The 24179-nt window shown below is 45.5% G+C and overlaps 2 protein-coding genes across 2 annotated transcripts in view; one reads left to right on the forward strand and one right to left on the reverse strand.

Annotated features, from left to right (window-relative positions):
- The window catches only part of OTX1 (orthodenticle homeobox 1), a 388453-nt gene that overhangs the window by 301647 nt on the left and 62627 nt on the right, over nucleotides 1-24179 (reverse strand). The gene's annotated exons all lie outside the window — the stretch shown is intronic.
- WDPCP (WD repeat containing planar cell polarity effector) overlaps nucleotides 1-24179 on the forward strand; it is a 224595-nt gene that overhangs the window by 175092 nt on the left and 25324 nt on the right. The window contains exon 15 of the mRNA XM_075266977.1: nucleotides 9114-9243. Coding sequence (XP_075123078.1) covers nucleotides 9114-9243 — 130 coding nt within the window. The remainder of the gene's footprint in view (nucleotides 1-9113; nucleotides 9244-24179) is intronic.

Raw genomic sequence — 24179 nt, forward strand, 5'->3', positions numbered from 1 at the left:
ATATAGAATTTCTTCTTTCTAAGCCATTTACTAGTTTCTACAAGTTGCGAGTTTAGACATCACATTTGCATGACAGAAGTCACCAGAGAACCGCCAACGTTTTATAGTCTCTTCATTACGATTTACCAAATCGCTACAAGTCAAGGATATTTAGCAATTCAATTAATTTATTTCAATTGCGACTTGTAAAAGCTCTTATTTATGTGTTGACTCTTTTCTTCCGCCTGTATTTTTTTTTTTGTTTTGGTGGATTTTGTGCTCTCTTTTAATGTGAATTAAGCGGCAATTGAAATCTGCTCTTCTTTGTTATATTTCAATTAATGCCGTTTGCATATTCCCGTCCTTTTATGTCTCCCGTGTTACAGCGGCAGGAGAAAGCAGCTGTATGTGTCTTCCCGTCACAGTTTATCCTGATTTACTATAGAAAAGAAGGATGCGCTTTGATTCACAGCTTTGCAAAACACAAATTGCAAGTTTTTTTTTTAATGAATGATTAAGATTAAAATCATGTAAATGGGCAGTAGACCTAGTAATAATTATTTCTTTATCTTTTTTACCAAATGCATTCAGACTTGTTCATGTGTTACATTATGCAATTATCAAAATCATTACATTTGGAGATTCTCTGATTATTTCTGGAGGCTGCCGGAGTTAGATTTGCATCCTTTGTGTTACGCACACATCCCACTCACTTGCTCTGTTTTAATTGTCTTTCGGCTTTTTTTTTGCATTTTGATTACACACTTTTTTTTATTTTTTTTCTGCAGAAGCCTCTTGTAATTATCTAATGTGGGGACATGGATGTAAGGGAATGCTTGGAAGACTTCTTACAAGAATAGAAACAGATCCAGACAGTTTGTCTGAAAATGGGGGCAAATTTGTTGTCAAGATCGAATGTCAGATAGTTAGGACGTTCGATCTTGGGTCAAAGTCAGCAAAGTGATAAATATTAAAGGGGAAGACTGTGTAACTCTGTGCAGGAACTAGTGGTAATGATGATTAGAAGTGAAGATGTGGTGTCAGTGGGGTCCTTAAAGAGGACTGTTCACCATCACCACCAGCAAAGTCCAGATCCCTGTATAGAGGTGGATACCAGATAATCCCTTAGACCACGTTACTGAGTTTAGTGCCAAACTAAATCCATAGTTGCAGGATAGTTGTATAATTGGCAGAAAAAATCATCCAGCAGATACATTCTCTCCTGTAGACTCTCAGCATGATTTACATTTTCCATTAAGTATTTTGAGACTCAGATCTTACAATATAAAGAACTTCTATAACTCTTCATGTTTATTTTGTAGGTGCAAACATGGTGGATAATTAAAGGGATCCTACCATTAAAATACATTTTTTTTCTCGTTGACGCATAGGAATAGCCTTAAGAAAGTCTATTCTTCTCCTACCTTTAGATGTCTTCTCCACGCCGCCGTTCTGTAGAAATCCAGGTTTTCGTCGGTATGCAAATGAGTTTTCTAACAGCACTGCGGAGGGTCCCCAGCGCTCAAACAGCACTGCGGGCGTCACCAATGCTGTGAGAGAACTCTCCAGCGACATCTTCTTCAGGAACGGGCTCTTCACGCGTCTTATTCCAGTGCTGGGGGTCAAACGTCTAGGCCTCGGGCAGAGCTGAATGCGCATGCCTCCCGGCCACAAGAAAATGGCCGCTTACACAGTCGGCTCTGCCCGAGGCCTGGAAGCTTGACCCCCAGCACCAGAAGAAGACGCGTGAAAAGGATGTTCCTGAAGAAGAAGGAGGCGTCGATGGTGAATTCTCTTGCAGCATTGGGGACACCCCCAGTGCTGTTTCAGCGCTGTGGCCCGCCCCCAATGCTGCGAGAGAACTCATTTGCATACTGATGAAAACCAGGATTTCCACCAAATGGCGGCGCGGAGAAGACATCTAAAGGTAGGAGAAGAATAGTCTTTCTAAAGGCTATTCCTACATGTAATCTAGAAAAAAATGTGTTTTAATGGTAGAATCCCTTTAAATAGCACATCGGGCAACAAAACTGTCTGCACTTGTTACTCAAGAACAGTGGCGCGAGAGAATAAAGCTTATTAGCAGATGCTAAGATCTGGGATTGGTCAAGGTGGTGAAAGGACCCCTTTAAGGCTGAGGCCCCACGTTGTGGAAACGCAGATTTTTTGTTGCAAATTTTGTTTTTGAGCCAAAGCCAGGAGTGGCCTGAGCTCAAAAAAACGCAACAGAATCTGCAACAACAAAAAAGCTGCGTTTCTGCCTCGGCCTAAAGGAGGAATTAATGATAACACATCTTGAGATATAAAAAGAAGTTATTCTGAAAGTCTAAAGGGCACAAGCAGCCTCAGATCCCCAAACTCTTACAAATCTCCATACTAAAGTGTGTCCTATACTACGATACAATTCTCTCCAAGTGTCACTTTGTAGCTAATGATCTTTATGGAGTTCTTGTGACACTTTGCCACCAGGGGCGTCACTTACTGTAGATGGTTTAGCAGTCCTGACACTTTGCCCTGGGCCTGAGCCATATCCGGGCAGGATCATTACACCTAGGTCACACAAATACATGGACACATGGTCGGCCTCTTTCCATTCAGCGAATGCTCCACAGAACTAGAAGAATCCACAGTAAAGCATCAAATAATACGAAAGTCCTTCATGTGCATAAAGTTAGATACGACTTTATCCTTCGAGAGAATGAGCTTTGTGTATTTACAAATGAATAGCGAGCGGTGACTCATGAAAGTGTTTAAAGTTGTCAGATTAATCGGCCCCAATTACCCAGATTTAGCGCATCAAACATGTCATTGAAAATGATCCACTTTGATGCTGGGAAGAACTTTTTAGAAATGTCAATAGGTGCAACGATGTCACTTCAAAGAGCCCCGGCGTGTTCAGAGCCTCTTCTGACTAATGTACGGGCTGCCCGAGAACACTTACCTGGGCGCATTCACTTCCCCTAGAATCCTCTTATGGCCGAGGATGACATCACGTCGGAGCAATGCACTAAGGCCCATATTAGCTTAAATATTAGACCTCAAAGCAAATGAATAAGGAGGACCCCTCCCTGACAATTGGGAATAATATCACCAATAATACCGCCTTTGCTCACACAGGTTCTGGACTCAGACAATGGTGGGTGCGGACTGTATTATTAGGGGAGATTTTCGACAGTAATAGAAATGGACCACTATTAATAGAATGAAACTGTTTACCTTCTAAATCTGGCCGTCTACGTGACCTAGCTGGTGGCCCCTATGCGCTGGCTGGGCTCGGCTGAGTGTGCGTGTACGAGAGCTGGAAACTGTGTCCCTGAAAACAAAAGGATTGAGCGTGTTGGGATCCAAGAGCTTCATTATCCCCCCCCCCCATCTACTGTTGATGGGAGTCCCGATACATGTTATATGTCCTGACAAATTGATTGGTTTAGCCAGTGTTGATCCAATATACAGTCCTATGAAAAAGTTTGGGCACCCCTATTAATCTTAATCATTTTTAGTTCTAAATATTGTGGTGTTTATAACAGCCATTTCAGTTTGATATATCTTATAACTGATGGACACAGTAATATTTCAGGATTGAAATGAGGTTTATTGTACTAACAGAAAATGTGCAATATGCATTAAACCAAAATTTGACCGGTGCAAAAATATGGGCACCTCAACAGAAAAGTGACATTAATATTTAGTACATCCTCCTTCTGCAAAGATAACAGCCTCTAGTCGCTTCCTGTAGCTTTTAATCAGTTCCTGGATCCTGGATGAAGGTATTTTGGACCATTTCTTTCTACAAAACAATTCAAGTTCAGTTAAGTTTGATGGTCGCCGAGCATGGACAGCCCGCTCTCAAATGATCTGAAAACAAAGATTGTTCAACATAGTTGTTCAGGGGAAGGATACAAAACGTTGTCTCAGAGATTTAACCTGTCAGTTTCCACTGTGAGGAACATAGTAAGGAAATGGAAGACCACAGGGACAGTTCTTGTTAAGCCCAGAAGTGGCAGGCCAAGAAAAATATCAGAAAGGCAGAGAAGAAGAATGGTGAGAACAGTCAAGGACAATCCACAGACCACCTCCAAAGAGCTGCAGCATCATCTTGCTGCAGATGGCGTCACTGTGCATCGGTCAACTATACAGCGCACTTTGCAAAAGGAGAAGCTGTATGGGAGAGTGATGAGAAAGAAGCCGTTTCTGCACGTACGCCACAAATAGAGTTGCCTGAGATCTGAAAAAGCACATTTGGACAAGGCAGCTTCATTTTGGAAACAAAAATTGAGTTGTTTGGTTATAAAAAAAGGCGTTATGCATGGCGTCCAAAAAGAAACAGCATTCCAAGAAAAACACATGCTACCCACTGTAAAATTTGGTGGAGGTTCCATCATGCTTTGGGGCTGTGTGGCCAATGCCGGCATCGGGAATCTTGGTAAAGTTGAGGGTCGCATGGATTCCACTCAGTATCAGCAGATTCTTGAGAATAATGTTCAAGAATCAGTGACGAAGTTGAAGTTACGCCGGGGATGGATATTTCAGCAAGACAATGATCCAAAACACTGCTCCAAATCCTCAGGCATTCATGCAGAGGAACAATTACAATGTTCTGGAATGGCCATCCCAGTCCCCAGACCTGAATATCATTGAACATCTGTGGGATGATTTGAAGCGGGCTGTCCATGCTCAGCGACCATCTAACTTAACTGAACTTGAATTGTTTGTCCAAAATACCTTTATCCAGGATCCAGGAACTGATTAAAAGCTACAGGAAGCGACTAGAGGCTGTTATCTTTGCAAAAGGAGGATCTACTAAATATTAATGTCACTTTTCTGTTGAGGTGCCCATACTTTTGCACCGGTCAAATTTTGGTTTAATGCATATTGCACATTTTCTGTTAGTACAATAAACCTCATTTCAATCCTGAAATATTACTGTGTCCATCAGTTATTAGATATATCAAACTGAAATGGCTGTTGCAAACACCAAAATATTTAGAACTAAAAATGATTAAGATTAATAGGGGTGCCCAAACTTTTTCATAGGACTGTATTAGATTCACTTTTGGCAATTTACTGTTATTTTTTAGAATAATTTAGTTTTAGTTTTTTGGGTTTTTTTATAGGGAGAGAAATCTCCTCCAGAGGTGTCCGGCCCCAGCGTACACCCCTCTCCCCATTCTGAGCTTATATACGGACTCAGCCGAGCCGTCACCGCTGATGTCCCCTTCACCTGTATGATACACATTGAACACCTCGGCCTCCAATCCATTCATTTATTGCACAATATGCAAATAAGCGTTCTGGAGCAACGAGGGCAGAACCATTGATCCAAACTGCCATTGCTGGTTGTCTAGGCCTCAGCCCGGTGACAGACTCTCTTTAACCACTTCACTACTGGGCCAATTTCTGGTTCAAGCTCAGACACATTTTCGGGGGGTTTTATGCGGTTTTGAGGCCTATAACATTTTTATTACTTGCATTATTCAAGTAATTTCGAAGTCTTTTTTTTCAGTGACACATACAGCTTTATTTTTATGTTGTTTTTATTTTTGCATTAACACAAAGTGCTACTAAAAAACTTTTTAAAATCGTTTTTCCTCTCCGTTACAGAAATTTTTATTTTGTATGGTGCCGTCGGGGGAGGGTCTGGAACATGGGTGTGTTAGGGACCTATTATTTTATTTTTATTTTTTAATTAATTTTTTTTTTTTTTTTTAATTTCACATTGTGTCCCCATAAGGTCATAATAGACCTTTGAGGACATCTGATCACTACTATTTTTTGGGGGGAGGCTGATTTCCCCTGTAACTGGGGCTGCTGGTACATTTAGCCTCCTGCCTGTTATAGAGCTGATCTGGGTCCTCTAGGACCAGCCGCTGTTACAGACCCTGATCCGGGCAGATCATGTGACCGCTGTCAGAGGGCAGGTGTATCTTGGTGACACCCGTGGCGGTGTCATATAGTGTTTGCAACCTGTGATCTCCTCGGAAATTAAAAAGACATCACTGCAGCACAAAAAACAAGTTTGTGCATTTTATAATGTCCTAAATATAACTGTACTAGCAGGAGGATGCGGCTTTGCATGGGTAGATTTAATTTTTTGTTTGTGTACTGTATAAGAATTGCCCAGTTTTGCACTCGTGTATTTTGTATGTCGTTTGTGTGTGTGTTTCTGCCCGCGATTTTGTCTGTGTGTTGTTGGCGTCGATGATCCACCTGTATTCAGCAAATTGCTGCTGTCGATGGTTTGCGTGCTTCGGCGTTTCAGCAGCTATTAAGCTGGCCTGCCACGGAACTCATTCCTCACACCGTGCCTGTGATTGTTCTGGCATCTCAGCAGCTCGCTGGGACGCCATATAATAAGTGTGTTGTTGGCGCCGATGATCCCCGTCAGCTCCGCTTAAGGAGAACTCTGTGACTTCTGGCTCCTTCATAGCTCTCGTTGTTTTAGAATTTTGCAACAAATTAGATTTTCTTTTTCCTGACATGTTTAAAAGTAGCAAACTGCCAATATGGAGTAAAGGTGCTTTCCCCTCCAGTGTGTCAGCACTGCCTGGAGCAGATCAGATAATATGCAGATTCTTGTACACAATGGTCTGAGGGTTAGCTGAGTGTTACATAGAGAGATAACAGACCTGGGAGCTGAGATAAGCGGCTGCAGGAGCAGTGTAATATAGTATGTGACCATAAATCCAGAACAGTAGTGAAGCCATGTCATGTACCGAGATACAAAGTAGCCGATATTTTAATCGAGGTTACAGAGTATCTATGGGACAAATTTCATTCACATCCGTTCAGCCGTTTTTGCGCGATTAAATAACAAACATCCAAACTTTCACATTAATAGGATAGCATTAGTAGGATAATATTAGTAGGAATAGGATAGGATGAAGTGCCCCTCCCCCACCCCCATTTTCTCTACACCTTACACGTCCTCCATACACAGTCACATTCAGTGAGAGGCAGGAACAGCTCAATACAGAAACAAAGGAAAGAGAGAACCAATGCAGGATTTCACAGAAATGAGACAAAATTAGTGTAAAAGTAAATTACAAAGTGTATTAATGACACAAATCCTGCCAGAAAATCTAAAGTTGTCTGAAGGTTTACTTACACTTCAACATAATACTGAAGATGATTCTTTGGAAATTAAATTGCATTTCTTAGAGTTATCCATCCTACCTAGATCTTTTTCGGCATCAGTGTTATATGGCCATAGGCCAAGTGTTAGACCACATGGGACGATTTCAGCTTTGGGCCCGTCCTACAGTGACTGGAAATCTCACTGTGGGATCAGTAGGGCTGACATTGAATTATACCCACCAACTATGGAAACTAAAGAAGTGGGGGGGTTGGAGGGTTTATCCCCAAAATGTATCACCTATACACACGGTAATATGTACAGTCACTGGGGTCAGCACAGATCATTAGTACGGGGGTCCGCAGCCTCCCATTGGTCCACATTACACCACCCCAGTGAGAAGGAGCTTAAATAGAGTGGTGGGCACACATGACGGCAAGAGACCCCCATTGTAGGGAATGATGGGGCTCCAGTGATTATACCTTCATCAGTATGTGGATAGCTGATAAATATTGTGTGTGGGATATCCCCGAATTATAACATCGTTCCCATTGTCTTGTCTCAGAATCACTTTCTGGGGGGGGGGGGGTATATAGAGTTCCCGTTATTTATAATACATCATGTTTTGGCATAGATATATATATATATATATATATATATATGTGTGTTATCTGTAGACCCACTGCTCTCAGGTAAGGCAAGGTCTAGCACTGCAAACCTGATCCTCTGTAATGTCTGCTCATGTATTATACTGATCGAATTCATTCTTTAGGTGAGATGTTTTTTCTCGAGTATTGATATAGAATTCATGTATTAAATGTTATTTCATTGCAGGACATTGCACAGTACTAGGGGGGTATCCAGGATAGCAGTAGAGTCACCCCAATGGTTTTTATGACCTTCAGTAAATGTGGAAATGACAGAAATCACTTTGCAAAATTACAAATGAGTCCTTGTATGAAATCAGGCCTGAAATACATTCAAGGGGACAAGGGCTAGGACTAATCCAAAAAAAACCCCAAAGTGATGACAAAGATAAAACTAATGTTTATTGCTAAAATAGAAAGTCCCAGGTAAAGTTATACGATGTATATACACCACAAATCAAATCTATATATATATATTGTAGCTGGTCCTATATATAGTGTGAACGCCCCAATTATTGGGAATAATAGCAGGTGGCTAGTCTTACACCCTAACCCCTTCACCAAAAATAAATAGGGAAAATTATTTGAGGGTGTAAAACCAATAAAAACTCCCGGCTAAGGGGCCACACGGTGGCTCAGTGGTTAGCACTGCAGCCTTGCAGCGCTGGAGTCCTGGTGTTCAAATCCCACCAAGGGCAAAAAAACATCTTCAAGGAGTTTGTATGTTCTCCCCGTGTTTGCATGGATTTCCATCCCATATTCCAAAAAAAAGACATACTGATAGGGAAAAATGTTCATTGTGAGCTCTATGTGGGGCTCACAATCTACATAAAAATAAAAAAAAAAACTCCCGTCTTAATATAAGTTACCAGTGAGAGCTAGAAGACGACACCACTGCCAATAGATGGCAAAGGCAGCAGGGCGCTGTGCACATAGAGCAGGATTTCACCCGTGCACCAGTAGATGACCTGAGAAGTAGCGTACAGGTGCAACATCTAAATATACCCTCAGGGCCAGCAACCCGCGGTAATACCATCAGTAACAAGTAGCAAGTGCTGACCCTGAGCCCAGGGCTACAACTGAGAGCAATGCTAAGTCTGTAATATCAGAGTGACCCCTAAATCCTGACAATTATGCAGAACCACGCTGATATCATGGCCGACATTTGTGGGAGGGACGTGGTGGAGACCTGGTGGGCAAATCGCGGCGTTTCCATCCCGTGGGGCCTTATACAGCTCTGTACGCAGACACATGGAAACACAAACGCTCTGTGTCCTTAAAGAGTCTTTCATTTATTGATTGAGGTTGAATATTCGTATTGAATTGCAATTTTATCTAGAAATTTATTGGAGTTTTTTTGGTCCAGATTATTTCCTTTGTCCTAACATGAAATTGTTCCCTTTCTCTCCATTTAGGGCCTTTGGTGGCAGCAGATGGACTGGGTGGGGCGAGTGAAGCTTTCGTTGATCTCTCTTTAGGTCAGCAAGACGAGAGGATAGAAAGAGTCTCCTCTGTGGGGTCCATGAGGAACGTCACGGGTAGCAGGTAAGAGAGGGAACATGTATATAGTATCTGAATTAAAGGGGTTGTGCCATACAGAAGCTAAGTCCTATCCATTTGAATGGGACTGAGCTTTAGCATTGCCAAGTGACCAATATCAGGTGACTTCCTGTGAAGAAGAAAGCAGCCATGTTTTCTAAGGCTGCACAACCCCTTTAATTCATAATATATTGTTAAAGGAGCTGCATTTATTTCTGTCCTACAGGACTCTGATCAGTATAAAGATGTTAGTGACCAGCGTCCTAATGTTAGGGGCAGAACTGGGGGACCAAGGGCAACTAGTCCTGTGCCCCGGGTGCTGGTTGTCAGGGGGGTTAGTCTTCTTCCCGGGTGAAGGAAAGTGTACACAGCATTGATGATGTATTTTCAATAATTCAGTTGGAGGTTAATAAAATGGCATCTCATCGTTGTCTCTGGGTTGGACGGCCAGTGTATTAGATATGGTTATGTCGAGTACTCCAGAGGTTATTGAGAGGGGGCTCCAAACCGGACACGCTGGACACGCTGCCAGGGTATATGGAGATAGGACGTCCTGGAGAGACATCTCTTTTATAGGGTTTATCCACATGATAGTACATCAGTTTAACTTGATGGAGGTCATACAGCTGTTACCCCATCCTGACCAAGCTGCAGTGCTCACTTACCCATCCTGACCCAGCAGCAGTGCTCACTTACCCCATCCTTGCTGAACTGCAGTGCTCACTTACCCCATCCTGACCAAGCTGCAGTGCTCACTTACCCCATCCTGACCAAGCTGTAGTGCTCACTTACCCCATCCTGACCGAGCAGCAGTCCTCACTTACCCCATCCTGACCAAGCTGCAGTGCTCACTTACCCCACCCTGACCAAGCTGCAGTGCTCACTTACCCCACCCTGACCAAGCTGCAGTGCTCACTTACCCCACCCTGACCAAGCTGCAGTGCTCACTTACCCCGCCCTGACCAAGCTGCAGTGCTCACTTACCCCACCCTGACCAAGCTGCAGTGCTCACTTACCCCATCCTGACCAAGCTGCAGTGCTCACTTACCCCACCCTGACCAAGCTGCAGTGCTCACTTACCCCACCCTGACCAAGCTGCAGTGCTCACCCCACCCTGACCAAGCTGCAGTGCTCACCCCACCCTGACCAAGCTGCAGTGCTCACTTACCCCGCCCTGACCAAGCTGCAGTGCTCACTTACCCCACCCTGACCAAGCTGCAGTGCTCACTTACCCCACCCTGACCAAGCTGCAGTGCTCACTTACCCCACCCTGACCAAGCAGCAGTGCTCACTTACCCCACCCTGACCAAGCTGCAGTGCTCACTTACCCCACCCTGACCAAGCTGCAGTGCTCACTTACCCCATCCTTGCCGAGCTGCAGTGCTCACTTACCCCATCCTGACCAAGCAGCAGTGCTCACTTACCCCATCCTGACCAAGCTGCAGTGCTCACTTACCCCATCCTGACCAAGCAGCAGTGCTCACTTACCCCATCCTGACCAAGCAGCAGTGCTCACTTACCCCATCCTGACCAAGCTGCAGTGCTCACTTACCCCATCCTGACCAAGCTGCAGTGCTCACTTACCCCATCCTGACCAAGCTGCAGTGCTCACTTACCCCATCCTGACCAAGCTGCAGTGCTCACTTACCCCATCCTGACCAAGCTGCAGTGCTCACTTACCCCATCCTGACCAAGCAGCAGTGCTCACTTACCCCATCCTGACCAAGCAGCAGTGCTCACTTACCCCATCCTGACCAAGCTGCAGTGCTCACTTACCCATCCTTGCCGAGCTGCAGTGCTCACTTACCCCATCCTGACCAAGCTGCAGTGCTCACTTACCCCACCCTGACCAAGCTGTATTGCTCACTTACCCCATCCTGACCAAGCTGCAGTGCTCACTTACCCCACCCTGACCAAGCAGCAGTGCTCACTTACCCCATCCTGACCAAGCTGCAGTGCTCACTTACCCCATCCTGACCAAGCTGCAGTGCTCACTTACCCCATCCTGACCAAGCTGCAGTGCTCACTTACCCCATCCTGACCAAGCTGCAGTGCTCACTTACCCCATCCTGACCAAGCAGCAGTGCTCACTTACCCCATCCTGACCAAGCAGCAGTGCTCACTTACCCCACCCTGACCAAGCTGCAGTGTTCACTTACCCCACCCTGACCAAGCAGCAGTGCTCACTTACCCCACCCTGACCAAGCTGCAGTGTTCACTTACCCCACCCTGACCAAGCTGCAGTGCTCACTTACCCCATCCTTGCCGAGCTGCAGTGCTCACTTACCCCATCCTTGCCGAGCTGCAGTGCTCACTTACCCCATCCTGACCGAGCAGCAGTCCTCAGTTACCCCATCCTGACCAAGCTGCAGTGCTCACTTACCCCACCCTGACCAAGCTGCAGTGCTCACTTACCCCACCCTGACCAAGCAGCAGTGCTCACTTACCCCATCCTGACCAAGCTGCAGTGCTCACTTACCCCATCCTTGCCGAGCTGCAGTGCTCACTTACCCCATCCTGACCAAGCTGCAGTGCTCACTTACCCCATCCTGACCAAGCTGTAGTGCTCACTTACCCCATCCTGACCGAGCAGCAGTCCTCACTTACCCCATCCTGACCAAGCTGCAGTGCTCACTTACCCCACCCTGACCAAGCAGCAGTGCTCACTTACCCCATCCTGACCAAGCTGCAGTGCTCACTTACACCATCCTTGCCGAGCTGCAGTGCTCACTTACCCCATCCTTGCTGAACTGCAGTGCTCACTTACCCCATCCTGACCAAGCTGCAGTGCTCACTTACCCCATCCTGACCAAGCTGCAGTGCTCACTTACCCCATCCTTGCCGAGCTGCAGTGCTCACTTACCCCATCCTTGCTGAACTGCAGTGCTCACTTACCCCATCCTGACCAAGCTGCAGTGCTCACTTACCCCACCCTGACCAAGCTGTAGTGCTCACTTACCCCATCCTGACCGAGCAGCAGTCCTCACTTACCCCATCCTGACCAAGCTGCAGTGCTCACTTACCCCACCCTGACCAAGCTGCAGTGCTCACTTACCCCACCCTGACCAAGCTGCAGTGCTCACTTACCCCACCCTGACCAAGCTACAGTGCTCACTTACCCCGCCCTGACCAAGCTGCAGTGCTCACTTACCCCATCCTGACCAAGCTGCAGTGCTCACTTACCCCACCCTGACCAAGCTGCAGTGCTCACTTACCCCATGCTGACCAAGCTGCAGTGCTCACTTACCCCACCCTGACCAAGCTGCAGTGCTCACTTACCCCACCCTGACCAAGCAGCAGTACTCACTTGCCCCACCCTGACCAAGCTGCAGTGCTCACTTACCCCATCCTTGCCGAGCTGCAGTGCTCACTTACCCCATCCTTGCTGAACTGCAATGCTCACTTACCACATCCTGACCAAGCTGCAGTGCTCACTTACCCCATCCTGACCAAGCTGCAGTGCTCACTTACCCCACCCTGACCAAGCTGTATTGCTCACTTACCCCTCCCTGACCAAGCAGCAGTGCTCACTTACCCCATCCTGACCAAGCTGCAGTGCTCACTTACCCCACCCTGACCAAGCTGCAGTGCTCACTTACCCCATCCTTGCCGAGCTGCAGTGCTCACTTACCCCATCCTTGCTGAACTGCAGTGCTCACTTACCACATCCTGACCAAGCTGCAGTGCTCACTTACCCCATCCTGACCAAGCTGCAGTGCTCACTTACCCCACCCTGACCAAGCTGTAGTGCTCACTTACCCCATCCTGACCGAGCAGCAGTCCTCACTTACCCCTCCCTGACCAAGCAGCAGTGCTCACTTACCCCATCCTGACCAAGCTGCAGTGCTCACTTACCCCACCCTGACCAAGCTGCAGTGCTCACTTACCCCATCCTGACCAAGCTGCAGTGCTCACTTACCCCATCCTGACCAAGCTGCAGTGCTCACTTACCCCACCCTGACCAAGCTGCAGTGCTCACTTACCCCACCCTGACCAAGCAGCAGTGCTCACTTACCCCATCCTGACCAAGCTGCAGTGCTCTCTTACCCCATCCTGACCAAGCTGCAGTGCTCACTTACCCCATCCTGACCAATCTGCAGTGCTCACTTACCCCACCCAGACCAAGCTGCAGTGCTCACTTACCCCATCCTTGCTGAGCTGCAGTGCTCAATTGTAATACTTGTAATACTTGGCCACAGTGAGTCCTGCAGTGGTTGCCCCATTCGGTTCTATGGCACCTTCTCTGCAGTACTCACTATGGCCGCTATTTAAAGTATTGCGATTGAGCCCTGCAGCTCAATGGGGGACCAGCGGATCTACAGGGGTCCTGGCAGACGGATCTCAGCCAATTTAAAATTAATGTTCTGTCCCAATTTTAAAAAGCTAAATAACCCTTGCAGGGCCCCCTGGCCTATTCAGCGCTGCATACATTATCATAGGGCAGACCTAGGCTTGTTGCCTTATTACTATAATGTCAGTCCATTCTTTGTGTCTTCTCAGTATCCGGCATTGTAGTATTTGACATTCCCTTATAGATATGCAGACATCCGTGAGTCAGAGGAGTAAGTGATAAAACATCGGCCTCCTGAATATCATTAGCGCTTATCACTGACTTCCATCTCTCTGACTACTCTACAACAACATTACTGTAGGTGAGGTGTCGCTGTACGCACATGGACCGGATTCTTAAAGGGAAGACATCGCTTGCATCAACACATACTGATAAATATTTTGTTTACTATGTTTTTAGTGCCTTTATTTTACATTTTTTCGGTATATGACTATGGGGGCAGCCATCTTGCCTGACCTGTTAACAGCAGTCTGAGATATGCTTTACAGCAACCTCCTGAGCCCATGTGACCATGTATATAGCAGTTGGAATAGGAGTGAAAGACTTGCAGGCTTCTATTGGCTAATGCGGGTCGTTTTTTTGGGAATACTGTATCTCCGGAACGGTACGTCCTAGAGAGCTGAGACCTGATCTAAAACCTTCCTGGACGTCTACTGTATCTGTGTGCAATATTTGGTGAAGATCGGTTCAGTCGTTTGCGTGCGCATAAAGAACAAACAGACAGACGGACACACAAACTCATTTTTACTTATATATATATAGTCTGCAAAACTGAGAAAAAGAATGAAAATGCTAGAAGGCCGCGTATACCTGGGGTAGCGTTAGTCAGTCCTCGCTGCACATGTAACAACCCATTCTATTATTCTCACCATACAGCGTAATTGAACCAATTTCAGGGCATCAAATTAAGACGTCTGGATGGAGACGCTCCACCGAGTCACTGTGGTTGTCATTACAAGTATCTACCTGCATTGTCTTGAAGAATTGTTTAACAAACAATTTTGTCTGTCAAGATTTTCCTTTTTATTTGTTATTCTTGTTTTCCTTTTTAGTTTTTTTTTCCATATAATGCCTATTACATGAAATAACCTGTACAAAGCCACCACATGAGACTGGCAGCAGTAAAGTGCTGTCTCCTACCGGGTACTGATGGAGCCAAGACGTGAGGATGTTGTCTGTCTCATAGAATATAGGCAATTCTGAATAGATTTGCTGTGGCCATGGGGACATCTGGACCTCGGCTGTAGTTGACTTCTGTGGTAATGGATGGACATGTAGATGTGGCAGGTATGGTGTGCTTTGGCAATGCCTCTCACACTGTCCTAACAGTATTAACCACTATCATGGGCATAGCTATAGGGGGTGCAGAGGTAGCAGTCACGACAGAGCCCGGGAATCTAAAAGAGCACCAAAGGTCCCCCGACACATAACATGTACCACTAGTCTGAATGACATAAGGTTGTTACAGATTTTGCATTGTGGTCCAGGAGCTTCGAGTTATCCCTCTGATTACAATGCCCCTCATTCCCACTACGCTGCCTCCAGTACAAGCCACAGAGACACCTTGTCAAATCCCTTGGGTCACCACTCAGAGGCCTTTCAGCATCAAAAGACCAGGTAACAGAATGGGTGCTAAGGTCAGCTATTAAAGGCAACCTGTCAAGTCTTTTTGGAGCACTAAACCACCCGCAGGTCCTTATGACCCGGTGCTGTACTGTTCAACGTTACTGCTCACCTTCTTGGTGCTTGCAATTTAAGAAAAAACCTTTATACTTACCTGACTTCTCTTCTCCCAGCACCTGCTCAGTTGTTCAGTGAAGCTCACATATCCGGACCTCAGGCACCCTCACAAGAAAGTCATGGTGCACCGGCTTAGTGAACACGTGGACAAGCATCAGGACACTTATCAGTATACATAAGTATAAAGGTTTGGTTTTATCATAGCAGCCACTGACAGTGTTAGGAATATGATATTTGGGACACTAAACCACTGGTCTATAAGGACTTGTGGGTGGTGAAGTGTCCCAAATAGACATGACAGATTCCCTTTAAGTGATGGCCACCAATGGAGCCCAACAGATCACTTTGAGTATAATTTCCAGAAGTTTCTACTTTGCTCTCTGTCATTTTCCAGGACAAAAATGCAAAACTTGTGCTCCAGGAATTTTGGGGATCAACACTGGAGGATCCTGAGGAACCTACGGTAGCCTATGGCACTTATGTAACCTGTCAATGATACCATGGCTGCCTTGTGTTCACCTATAAAACCAGGTCGTCTTCTTATTGCCCTAAAGAAGGTAAAGGGCAACACAAAAGCAAGAGAACATATAAGGAAGACAAAAAGCACATAATGGAGGGGTGGATGAGGTTTAGGAGCTAGGGCTTGGGTCAGGGATAAGCCACAAATGTTGAGAATACGACTTTACCTCGGCTTTCTTCATATTACTTAGTTGCACCTACACAAAGGCTCAGGTTCCTTTGCTACCGTTTAGTTCAATAAGTTTAGGATCTTTAACACGAATATTATATTGCTTTATTATTTGCACAATACAACCAGTGCAGTTAGGTATCCGCTTAGACAAATATACGCCAATATCCCTTTACTTAAGATACCGAGGACAAAAGAGGCGTCTGACATACAGACTTCATCCAACGTCTTATGTAGAGCTGGAGGTTCCTTGCGCCAAAACAAACTCTTTGCTGACAGGGAGCCTTGACAATTCTGTTACCTTAATGTAACTTGGCCCATCCCAGAATGACCTTGTTTACTCATCTCAAAGTCTTTGAGTGCATTTTAACTTGGCACACAAACAGGACATGTGGCATCTCTAAGGAAGGCCTTGGTGTCTCAAGATATGAAGATTGCTTGAAAGAAATTTCCTGTATCATAGTATTTAACCTGTTCATTGCCATTTCCCTGTCTTTATTTTAGTTTTTGTTTTTATGTTTGTTTTTTTATTATGTTTTCAATGTATTGACTGTCCCCCTCTCCTGACTTATTGCACATTCCAGGGTCCTTGCACATCCCAGGGTCCTTGCACATTCCAGGGTCCTTGCACATCCCAGGGCCCTTGCACATCTCAGGGTCCTTGCACATCTCAGGGTCCTTGCACATCCAGGGTCCTTGCACATCTCAGGGCCCTTGCACATCCCAGGGCCCTTGCACATCCCTGGGTCCTTGCACATCCCAGGGCCCTTGCACATCTCAGGGCCCTTGCACATCCCTGGGTCCTTGCACATCCCTGAGTCCTTGCACATCCCAGGGCCCTTGCACATCCCAGGGCCCTTGCACATCTCAGGGTCCTTGCACATCCCTGGGTCCTTGCACATCTCAGTGCCCTTGCACATCCCAGGGACCTTGCGCATCCCAGGGTCCTTGCACATCTCAGGGTCCTTGCACATCCCAGGGACCTTGCACATCCCAGGGTCCTTGCACATCCCAGGGTCCTTGCACATCCCAGGGTCCTTGCACATCTCAGGGTTTTTGCACTTCTCAGGGTCCTTGCACATCCCAGGGTCCTTGCACTTCCCAGGGTCCTTGCACTTCCCACGGTCCTTGCACTTCCCACGGTCCTTGCACCTAGGTACAAATCCACGCCAGCTCCTTGCTAGCCCAGAGTTTACCTTCATTTATGCCATATGGCTAGTGGCCCCACCATTGCCCTAACCACACCCACGTTTAGACTATTTGAGTTGAAATTGGAATTAAATAGTCTCAACCAACAATAGAACATTAGCATCAAAGACCCTAAATACCCCTTAAAGTGTCGCAGATACAACACTTAAAATAACAATGACTCCTTGAAGTCCCCCAAAGCTTAAAGGGGTTATTTAGTGTACAATTGTAGCGGTGGGTGTAGGTATTGCAGCACAGTCTGATAGATATCAATCTAAACCAGAGGTTCTCAAACTTATTTTGTCTACCGCCCACTTCGAGAATTAATTATTTTCTAGCGCCCCCCCAGTGATCCTATGGGATGACTGAAGGGCCTGTGATGTCATCAAAAGGTCCTGTAGACTTGGATTTACCTTGTACGGAGTTTCCTAAAGGACCTGGCTCCTCTGCCCACTAGCAGCCTGCTCTATATAATAAAGCTTTATCCTAGTGAACAGAGAGACCAGGTCCTTTAGCCCAGTAGGATTTAGACTGCTTTATATAAGAAAGCAGTACTTATTCCACACACACCCCCCCCCCATCTCACAGCAGGGAGCTAGGTGATGTGTATGTGATGTGTATGTGTGGTGCAGACACAGGCTGGCTCCGTACACTGACATACCTCCCAACTTTTGAAGAACTGAAAGAAGGACAAAATGTGTGGCGCGCGTAAAATTTAGCCCCACCCACTTTTGTGTTGACTCCGCCCACTTGTTAATTTATCGTGTGCCCGCACACAGTATAATCCTCCTACAGTCACCCGTAAATTATATGTCCCCCCCTCTATCTCTCCCCCAGTTTCAAATACACCCTTCATCTGCCCCCAGTTTTATGTCCCCCTTCCATCTCTGCCCCCAGATTCATGTCCCCACATCTCTGCCCCCAGTGTCATGCCGTCCTCTCCTTCATCTGCTCCCAGTGTCATGCCGTCCTCTCCTTCATCTGCCCCCAGTGTCATGCCGTCCTCTCCATCTCTGCCCCAGTGTCATGCCGTCCTCTCCATCTCTGCCCCCAGTGTCATGCCGTCCTCTCCATCTCTGTCCCCAGTGTCATGCCGTCCTCTCCATCTCTGCCCCCAGTGTCATGCCGTCCTCTCCATCTCTGTCCCCAGTGTCATGCCGTCCTCTCCTTCATCTGCCCCCAGTTTCACGTTCCACCTCCACATTAAACTTACCTTCTCCTCCGCTCTCTGCGCGCCTCTCTCGCTAACACATATGCGGCTGAAGCGAGGAGCTGACCTGTGTCAGCTCCTTGCTTCAGCCGCAAATGTGTTCAACTCAGATCTGCATCCTCTGGACGCAGATCTGAGTTGAAATCGGGACATACCTCCCTCTAACCAGAACCGTGGGACATGTCACCCAAATCGTGACTGTCCCGCGGAAATCGGGATGGTTGGGAGGTATGCACTCAACCCCCCCTCTCTCCCCCCACATGGCAGGGAGCTACGTCATGTGGCTCCCTCAGCAATGAGCAGGGGGCCGGGTGCTAGTGTCCAGAATGAAGTGAATAAAGTAAGATAGTGGACAAACAAAGCAGTTTTGATAAAGCAGTGTATTTAGGAAAAGTCTTAAATCCACATTAACAAGCAATATAGATAGAATCATTGTTATGATACCACCCCTTTAAATTAGCCATCGCCCCCCTAAACCGCTTCAACGCCCCCCAATCTTCTCTGTGCCCTTTACTGCCCCCCTATAGGCCTCCAGCGCCCACAAGGGGGCGTTATCGCCCACTTTGAGAAAGACTGATCTAAACTGACTGTATTTACTCCAAATAATTGTATTTGACCTAAAAAATAAAAATTCTATGAAAGGAAAAAACTTAAAAAGGCATAAAAAATGCCATCAGAGAAAGAAAGCAAATGAAGTGTATAGTTGCTGTTATATCTCTTGTCCACAACGGGATAGGGACGAGGTAAATTTCAGCAGTTTCTTAGGATTCGTAGTAATAAGAGTGTATTGTAACGAGGCTTCTGCTCTGGAATCTCGAGGTCCGGAGTGCCCCCTATAGGCCATCCCATGCTGGGTGCTGTAGACTCATTCAACTAGATACACAAAATGAAAAGGGTAATAACCCAATTCATTGCATAGAATGTATTTATTTGTGTAATGTTTCTCTGAGCCCTGATCATTCACCCATAGACATGTATTATACTGCAGGATTAGCAGAGCATTCAATATGCAAAGAAATATCGGTTTTATTCAGATTTTAATCAACAGGATATTGTAAAATGGCCTGTGATTGCTTTATGTTGCGTAGATTATATATATATATATATATATATATATATATATATTCTGGGTCTGGGGTTGCAAGGTGGGGTGACATAGACACAAAAGTCCAGATTCTTTAGTCCAAAACAAAGGCAGAGTTTATTTTCACTCAAAAAGGCAATGCAGCAACAAAAGGAAACACTACAAAAATAACTCCCTGTCCGGCTAGGCTCTAACTAAACATAGAATAGGCAGGGCCGGCGTTGGGGGGGCAAACTGGGCAATTGCAGGGGCCCCCTGGCGATGAAATACTTTCCCTATTAATATAGTCAAAGTATATGTCGCAAGGACACTGTGTAGCTGCATCGGCTAATTACATAGCAGCCAGCGCAGGAGCTGAAGGTGTTGATTGAGGCGGGGCTTATCGCTGTACAGAAGATGGACCCTGCCGAGCTCCTGCCGTCTGCATAGTACACAGAGGAGAAGGAGCAGAGGAGAGGTCAGCAGTGTGAGAATAAAATATTACAGGTACATGCTGGGTTACTACTGTATGCCTATTAATGTCAGGCATTTGGGGTTATTAATTTAGTATCAGTAACTCCATGTGCCTCATATTAATAGCAGTTAACCCCATCATGTCCCTTACATTAACCCCTGTGTGCCTCATATAAGGGATACTGATGTGTGAGACGCAAGGGGGTACTAATAATGAAGATATTTATTATTACCTCCATGTCTCTCACATATGAGTAACTTTTATATGAGGCACACAAGGGGTTAATGTGAGGGACATGATGGGGTTAACTGCTAGTACTATGATCCCCATGGAGTTATTAAACTAATGCACATGACCAGACCTTTTATCCTCAATTGTGGATAAGATTATAGCCTATTATATTATATTTCAATGGTTCCGTACACACGGTCGTTGTTTTTGCAGCCGTGTGTCCGGGCCAAATTGAAGCACTGCAAATTATGGAGCAGGTCCTATAGCTGTCCTATACCTGTCCTATATTTGTCCTATAGCTGTCCTATACAGTCCTATGAAAAAGTTTGGGCACCCCTATTAATCTTAATCATTTTTAGTTCTAAATATTTTGGTGTTTGCAGCAGCCATTTCAGTTTGATATATCTAATAACTGATGGACACAGTAATATTTCAGGATTGAAATGAGGTTTATTGTACTAACAGAAAATGCGCAATATGCATTAAACCAAAATTTGACCGGTGCAAAAGTATGGGCACCCTTATCATTTTATTGATTTGAATACTCCTAACTACTTTTTACTGACTTACTGAAGCACAAAATTGGTTTTGTAACCTCAGTGAGCTTTGAACTTCATAGCCAGGTGTATCCAATCATGAGAAAAGGTATTTAAGGTGGCCAATTGCAAGTTGTTCTACTATTTGAATCTCCTCTGAAGAGTGGCATCATGGGCTACTCAAAACAACTCTCAAATGATCTGAAAACAAAGATTGTTCAACATAGTTGTTCAGGGGAAGGATACAAAACGTTGTCTCAGAGATTTAACCTGTCAGTTTCCACTGTGAGGAACATAGTAAGGAAATGGAAGACCACAGGGACAGTTCTTGTTAAGCCCAGAAGTGGCAGGCCAAGAAAAATATCAGAAAGGCAGAGAAGAAGAATGGTGAGAAGAGTCAAGGACAATCCACAGACACCTCCAAAGAGCTGCAGCATCATCTTGCTGCAGATGGTGTCACTGTGCATCGGTCAACTATACAGCGCACTTTGCACAAATAGAAGCTGTATGGGAGAGTGATGAGAAAGAAGCCGTTTCTGCACGTACGCCACAAATAGAGTTGCCTGAGATCTGAAAAAGCACATTTGGACAAGGCAGCTTCATTTTGGAAACAAAAATTGAGTTGTTTGGTTATAAAAAAAGGCGTTATGCATGGCGTCCAAAAAGAAACAGCATTCCAAGAAAAACACATGCTACCCACTGTAAGATTTGGTGGAGGTTCCATCATGCTTTGGGGCTGTGTGGCCAATGCCGGCATCGGGAATCTTGTTAAAGTTGAGGGTCGCATGGATTCCACTCAGTATCAGCAGATTCTTGAGAATAATGTTCAGGAATCAGTGACGAAGTTGAAGTTACGCCGGGGATGGATATTTCAGCAAGACAATGATCCAAAACACCGCTCCAAATCGCCTCAGGCATTCATGCAGAGGAACAATTACAATGTTCTGGAATGGCCATCCCAGTCCCCAGACCTGAATATCATTGAACATCTGTGGGATGATTTGAAGCGGGCTGTCCATGCTCGGCGACCATCTAACTTAACTGAACTTGAATTGTTTGTCCAAAATACCTTTATCCAGGATCCAGGAACTGATTAAAAGCTACAGGAAGCGACTAGAGGCTGTTATCTTTGCAAAAGGAGGATGTACTAAATATTAATGTCACTTTTCTGTTAAGGTGCCCATACTTTTGCACCGGTCAAATTTTGGTTTAATGCATATTGCGCATTTTCTGTTAGTACAATAAACCTCATTTCAATCCTGAAATATTACTGTGTCCATCAGTTATTAGATATATCAAACTGAAATGGCTGTTGCAAATACCAAAATATTTAGAACTAAAAATGATTAAGATTAATAGGGGTGCCCAAACTTTTTCATAGGACTGTATGTGTCCTATAGCTGTCCTATAACTGTCCTATATGTGTCCTATATGTGTCCTATAGCTGTCCTATATGTGTCCTATAGCTGTCCTATATGTGTCCTATAGCTGTCCTATATGTGTCCTATAGCTGTCCTATAGCTGTCCTATATGTGTCCTATAGCTGTCCTATACCTGTCCTATAGCTGTCCTATACCTGTCCTATAGCTCTCCTATACCTAGAGCTTTCATGTCCTCAGAGATGGGCGGTATTATATACCACTAGAAAGACTGAATTCACTGCCAGCCTTCACGGTATGTGCTCCTGTGCTGGAGATATTGGTGCCATTCATTTCAGCAGCAATATCTCTCCACTTTCAGAAGAGCAGGTCTTAGGCCTCATTCACATGGGGAGCGAAAGGGTGGAGTTTAGCACCGAGAGTGACACAGTGCCGCATCACTCTTGGGCCAAAATCCGCCTGCCACGACTGTCGTGGCTTCCGACAGTCGCGGCCTTTCCCTCCGGAGTAGGCTCAAATGAATGGGTCGACTCCGGAAGTTGCTGCCGCGAGGTGGACGACGCGGCTCATTGAGCCGCGGAATCCATCTGAAGAAAGGACAGCTCGAGCGGTCTCCATAGACCACCATTGTTAAGGGGCGGATTATGACGTGGATTCCGCACCATAATCCGCCCCCTCTGTGCCCGGGTGAACGGGCCCTTAGTTCCATTCACACGGAGGAAAATGGCACTTTATTTGGCGCAGAATTTTCCACACTGAAAAAAAAGCCTCCCATTGAATTCAATAGGTTCTGCTAGCTTTTTTTTCCACTAGTAGAATTTTCCGCTAGCAGAACCCATTGAATTCAATGGGAGGCTTTTTTTTTCAGTATGGAAAATAGCGGTCAACAGGTGATGTGATAGTATTTAGTCCTGGTATAGCGGTCCTATTGGATATTTTTTAGTGTATAGGGAAGGATATGTGCCTTGTTACTTTTGCACCTGATCTTTAACCCCTTCCCGACATGCGCCGTAATAGTACGGCGCGTGTCGGGTCTGTAACTATGGCGACCGCCCGGGAGCCGGGCGGCCGTCATAGCCGCCGGGTGTCTACTGCTTTAAGCAGTAGACAACCGGCTCTAATGCCTCCGGCGCTGCTGTCAAAGGCGCCGGAGGCGCCATTTTCCCGGCGGCGCATGGGCGCCGCCATTTTGGCAAGGATCGCCGGCTCCTGGAGCATGCTCCAGGGCCGACGTCATGTTGCAGTGACAGCCGGGAGCCTTGTTAAAGGCTCCCAGCCGGTCTGCAAATTCTCTCTTTTGCAGGCTGGTGTATACAGCCTGCAAAAGAGATGATGCTTTTTTGCAATGCATTGCAATGCATTAGCATTGTAATGCATTGCATTAGTGATCAGACCCCCTGGGGTTCAACACCCCTAGGGGGTCTAATAAATGCAAAAAAAAAAAAAAAAGTAAAAAAAAATATAAAAAAATATAAAAAGTATTAAAAGTTCAAATCACCCCCCTTTCCCTAGAACAAATATAAAAGTAGTTAAAAACTGTGAAACATATACATGTTAGGTATCCCCGCGTCCAAAATCGCCCGCTCTACAAATCTATAAAAATATTTTTCCTGTTCGGTAAACGCCGTAGCAGGAAAAATAGTCAAAAGTGCCAAACCGCCGTTTTTTCACTGTTTTAATTCTGATAAAAATTTGAATAAAAAGTAAAGTCAAAGCAATAACATTTCCCGAAAATGGTAGAACTAAAAAGTACACCCGGCCCCGCAAAAAAAGACGCCCTATGCATCCCCGTACACCTATGTATAAAAAAGTTACGGCCGTCGGAATATGGCGACTTTTAGAAAAAAAAATTTTTAACACCGTTTTGGAATTTTTTTTAGGGGTCAAAATGTAAATAAAACCATATAAATTTGGTATCCCTGGAACCGTACCGAAACACAGAATATAGGGGACAGGTCATTTTGGCTGCACAGTGAACGCCGTAAAACCAAAGCCCGTAAGAAAGTCGCAGAAATGCATTTTTTCTTCAAATCCACCCCATTCTGAATTTTTTTCCTGCTTCCCAGTACATTATATAGAAT

This window comes from Leptodactylus fuscus, chromosome 3 (genome assembly GCF_031893055.1).
Source record: "Leptodactylus fuscus isolate aLepFus1 chromosome 3, aLepFus1.hap2, whole genome shotgun sequence".
In the NCBI taxonomy this organism is placed as follows: Eukaryota; Metazoa; Chordata; class Amphibia; order Anura; family Leptodactylidae; genus Leptodactylus; species Leptodactylus fuscus.